Raw genomic sequence first — 3,926 nt, forward strand, 5'->3', positions numbered from 1 at the left:
CCCTGCATCCTTCCTGGGAAACTGCTGGGATAACCCTGCATTCAGCTTGAGAAACTGCTGGGATAGCCCTGTATCCCTCCTGAGAAACTGCTGGGATAACCCTGCAGTCAGCTTGAGAAACTCATAAAGGCACTTTCTTTTCCCAAATAAACCCACTCTGATACCTCTGGCAGGCACAGGGATTCTTAAGCACCACTCATCAGAGAGGGATGATTAAGCTGCCAGAGGGCAGGGATGGATGGGATATTGGGAATTAGGAATTGTTCCCTGTGAGGGTGGGCAGGCCCTGGCACAGGGTGCCCAGAGCAGCTGTGGCTGCCCCTGCATCCCTGGCACTGCCCAAGGCCAGGCTGGGCAGGGCTTGGAGCAGCCTGGGACAGTGGGAGGTGTCCCTGCCAGGGCAGGGGGTGCAGTGAGATGAGGCTTTGAGGTCAGTTCCAACCCAAACCATTCCATGATTTCTGGAGGATGATTGGTCCTGAGTGCTCCAAGCCCCACAGGAGATGATGAAGCCAGCAGCTGATGGCATTGGGAAATCCACATCATTGAAGCTTCCTCCAGCACACCACAATTTGCTTTGTAGGTTCTGCTGGACCCTGCAGAGACCCTCTGGCCCAGACTGGGGGAAAGGAGAGGAGCTGGGACCCAGGGAAGTGGCTCACAAAGGGCTTCCAGAGGTCAGTGATGGCCCCATCAGGCTTTTCTGGGCCTCCTCTTTTAATGAGCTAATCTAAGCCAGCAGCTGAAATCCCATCAACTCAACCAAATCCACCTCTGGAGATTAAAATACCATATTCACCAAGGAAAGTCATTTCTCTGAGCTCCCATGAACCTCATGAACGTGGGAAGGGTCAGCAAAGCTGTCCCCCCCCAGAGCTGGAAGCAGCCAATAATGAATCCATAATTAATCTCAGGTCTCAGGAAACCTGAACTTGTTTCTCTGGTGACTCCTCAGGAGTTGTCCCAAATGGTCATTCAGGGCTCTCCCCAAGAGACCCAGCTGCTCTGTGGAGGGTGGGCTGCACTCACAGTTAAGGATTAGGGGAGAGACTGTGAAATCCTGGTGCAGGATCACAGATTTTTATAAAGGCCATGGCAGAGCACCACTGGATACAGAGAGGTCAGAGAAATGCTCTGCTGGATCCCTCTGGGCTCAGTGTCATGAACCTGGGGCTTGGTCACGTTCTGATGGATGTGACCTTCTGCTTTCCCTTCTCTCCCGTGCTTTGAAGTTCAGAGTGCTCTGGGAGGACACCTGACTCACTCAGTGCTCATTCCCTTCCCCGTGGGCCAAACTTTCCAAAGGCAGCTCATGCATCCCAGTCCTCAGGAGTGCTGCAGGAAGCACCTTCCATCCCCCACTGGGATGGCTTGCCAGGGGAAAAGTCTGCAGAGGGGCAGGGGAGTGCTGGGGGTTCTGGTTTTCTATTTATTTAGCATTTTAACTGATTTAATAAAAAAAATTCTGAAAGGTCCCTCCCCCTCATCCTGCTGAGGGAAGGGGTTGTGGGCCTGGGCTCCTGCACAGCTCCCAGCACTGGCTGCTCACCATTACCATGGAATTAGTTGGGATTTTGACATTCTTTTAATGCCACAGCTGCAAAAGGTGCAGAAGATGCTGAGCACAGGCACAAGACACAAGATCCAATGGGACACCAGCCTGCACACAGGGAGGCACATCCTGAGCCAGGCTCTGGGGCTGGGGGCTGTTTGAGGCACAGCCCAGTCCATGGTGCTCCCCCATCCCATCCCTGGTGCTCCCCCATCCCATCCCATCCCTCGTGCTCCCCCAGCCCAGCCCTGGTGCTCCCCAGCCCAGGCACTCACCCAGCCCGTTTGCACACTCGTAGAAGTCGAAGCAGTGCACGGCTCGTGCTCCCCCATCCCATCCCATCCCATCCCTCGTGCTCCCCCAGCCCAGCCCTGGTGCTCCCCAGCCCAGGCACTCACCCAGCCCGTTTGCACACTCGTAGAAGTCGAAGCAGTGCACGGCTCGGTCCATCCCGTACGGTCCCATGAGTGTCCTGAGGGAGACAAGAGGAGCAGTTTGGTGTCATGGGCCAAAAAGGACAGGGGCACAGGTGCCCAGCCAGCACACCCTGGGGCACACTGTCCCTCCCAGCCCAGCAGGCACTGCAGACACCCAGGCTGAGGCACAGCCCCGCCACTGCACCCACACAGGCAAATTTCAGCCCCCAGCCAGCCCCCCCGAGCTCTGCCCAGATAAATGAGAGAATATGTGCAGGGCTGAGCATCATCCTCCCCACCCAGCAAATCTGCTGGACCTGTCTGTGCTTCATTACCCCAGATTATCGGGGCTGGACAGCTGTGCAGCTCCTGGGAAATGAGATCAGAGCTCGGAGCCGTGCTCTGGAATAAAGCATTTTCACAAACACAGCCTGTAATGAACACAGACAGGCACAATCCACTCTCAAGGTTTTTAGTGCAGGCAGAGGGTCTGGAAAAGGGGATGTAAGAGCTGCTCCAAGTCCTGCCTGCTCTGGTGGGAGCTTCTCATCACAAGCCAGAGCAGATAGAAAAGCATCACCCACCTGAGATTCCCCCAAAACATCGTACAGCCTCCCCCTAAACCCCTTAGGCAAGGTCCCCGATGAATGACCTCAAAACCACCCTGCCCCAACCACAGATGCCAAACTCCAAACCTGGCACCACCAGCACTTCTCCTTGGGCTCCTCAGGATGGATGAGCCCTGATCTGAGAAACCCCAACCCAGATGTGCCAGGTGGAAACCAGGGCTGAGGAGGCACCAGAGCACTCCCCAGCATTTGAGTGCCAAGAGAGAAGGTGTTTCCCAATCCATATCAGGTCCCAGATCTGAACACGGATGAGGAGGAACAGCAGCGTGGGAAACAAAAGGCAGCTCCAAATCCAGCAGGATGCAGGATAAGAATGACCTGCAGGGACTTACCAGGAGTCCAAAATAAAACTCAAAATATCGAGCTGTCCAGCAAAGCCAGTAACTTCCACCTTTCAGATTTACACTGAAAGCATTTCCTCCACATTAAAAAATGCCCCTCCTTGCCATCCTTGCACCTCACTGAAGACTGAACAAACAACTGGCCACATCTGGCTATTGAAAAATGCAGCTCGAAGGCATTCCAGGGAGGCAGAGCAGCCCTGGGCCCAGGCTGGTTCAGGATTTTCAGGGTATTTTGAGTAAATCACGGAGGAAATTCCCCAGGTGAGCCGGGCTCAGGGTGAGCAGGAGGCAGCACCCGGCTGCGGTTCCAGCGGAGCAGATGCTCCTTGATACCATCAGCTCTTATCATCATCCCCTGCCATCAGCTCTTATCATCATCATCATCACCCCCACCCCGAGGCACGGCCACCCAGCAGCCCCGAGCACAAAACACCACCAAGGCACAAAACCCAACCAGCCTCGAATGCCCCCAAGGCACAAACCCAACCAGCGCCGGTGTCCGGGGCTCCTCCTGCCATCCCTGCATCCCAACCCCACTCCGGGGGAAGCCACAGGGAACGACCTGGGCTGGAATTGTTTCTGTTGAACAATTCCATCCCCGTTACCTGCTGATGATGATGGCTCCCTTGTAAAGCACAGAGACCGCGGGCATCTTGGCGGCGGTGCCAGCCCGGCCCTGCCCGGCCCGATTTGGCAGGAATCCGTTAAAGTGATGGGGGAAAAAAATGGGAAAAAAAAAAAAAAAAAAAGGGGGCAAGCCGGAGCCAGCGCGGCCCCTCCAGCGCCTTCCCAAGGCGCGGGGCCGGAGCAGGGCTGGCTCCTCATCCTCAGCACAAGGGGGATTCCTTGGGAACGGCCCCTCCAGGGGTGGAGGGCAGTGTTTGCTGTGGGACGGGCGCAGTCACCAACCCTAAAGGGTTAAAATCCATAGCAGAGCTCTGGAAGCAGGAACAGACTGTGGCACTTAGGGGGCTTAGGGTTGATG

General features: G+C 55.7%; 1 protein-coding gene across 1 annotated transcript in view; it reads right to left on the reverse strand.

The window, feature by feature from the left end:
• Window positions 1-3,602, reverse strand: part of LOC102038579 (syntaxin-binding protein 4-like) — a 38,307-nt gene extending 34,705 nt beyond the window's left edge. Inside the window, exons 1-2 of the mRNA XM_014308765.2 lie at window positions 3,547-3,602; window positions 1,951-2,024 (exon numbers count right to left, since the gene is read on the reverse strand). Of these exons, the coding sequence (XP_014164240.2) occupies window positions 1,951-2,024; window positions 3,547-3,593 (121 nt within the window). The 5' untranslated portion in view covers window positions 3,594-3,602. The remainder of the gene's footprint in view (window positions 1-1,950; window positions 2,025-3,546) is intronic.
• Window positions 3,603-3,926: the final 324 nt, after the last annotated feature.

The sequence above is a fragment of the Geospiza fortis genome, unplaced genomic scaffold, assembly GCF_000277835.1.
Source record: "Geospiza fortis unplaced genomic scaffold, GeoFor_1.0 scaffold114, whole genome shotgun sequence".
NCBI classification, from domain to species: Eukaryota; Metazoa; Chordata; class Aves; order Passeriformes; family Thraupidae; genus Geospiza; species Geospiza fortis.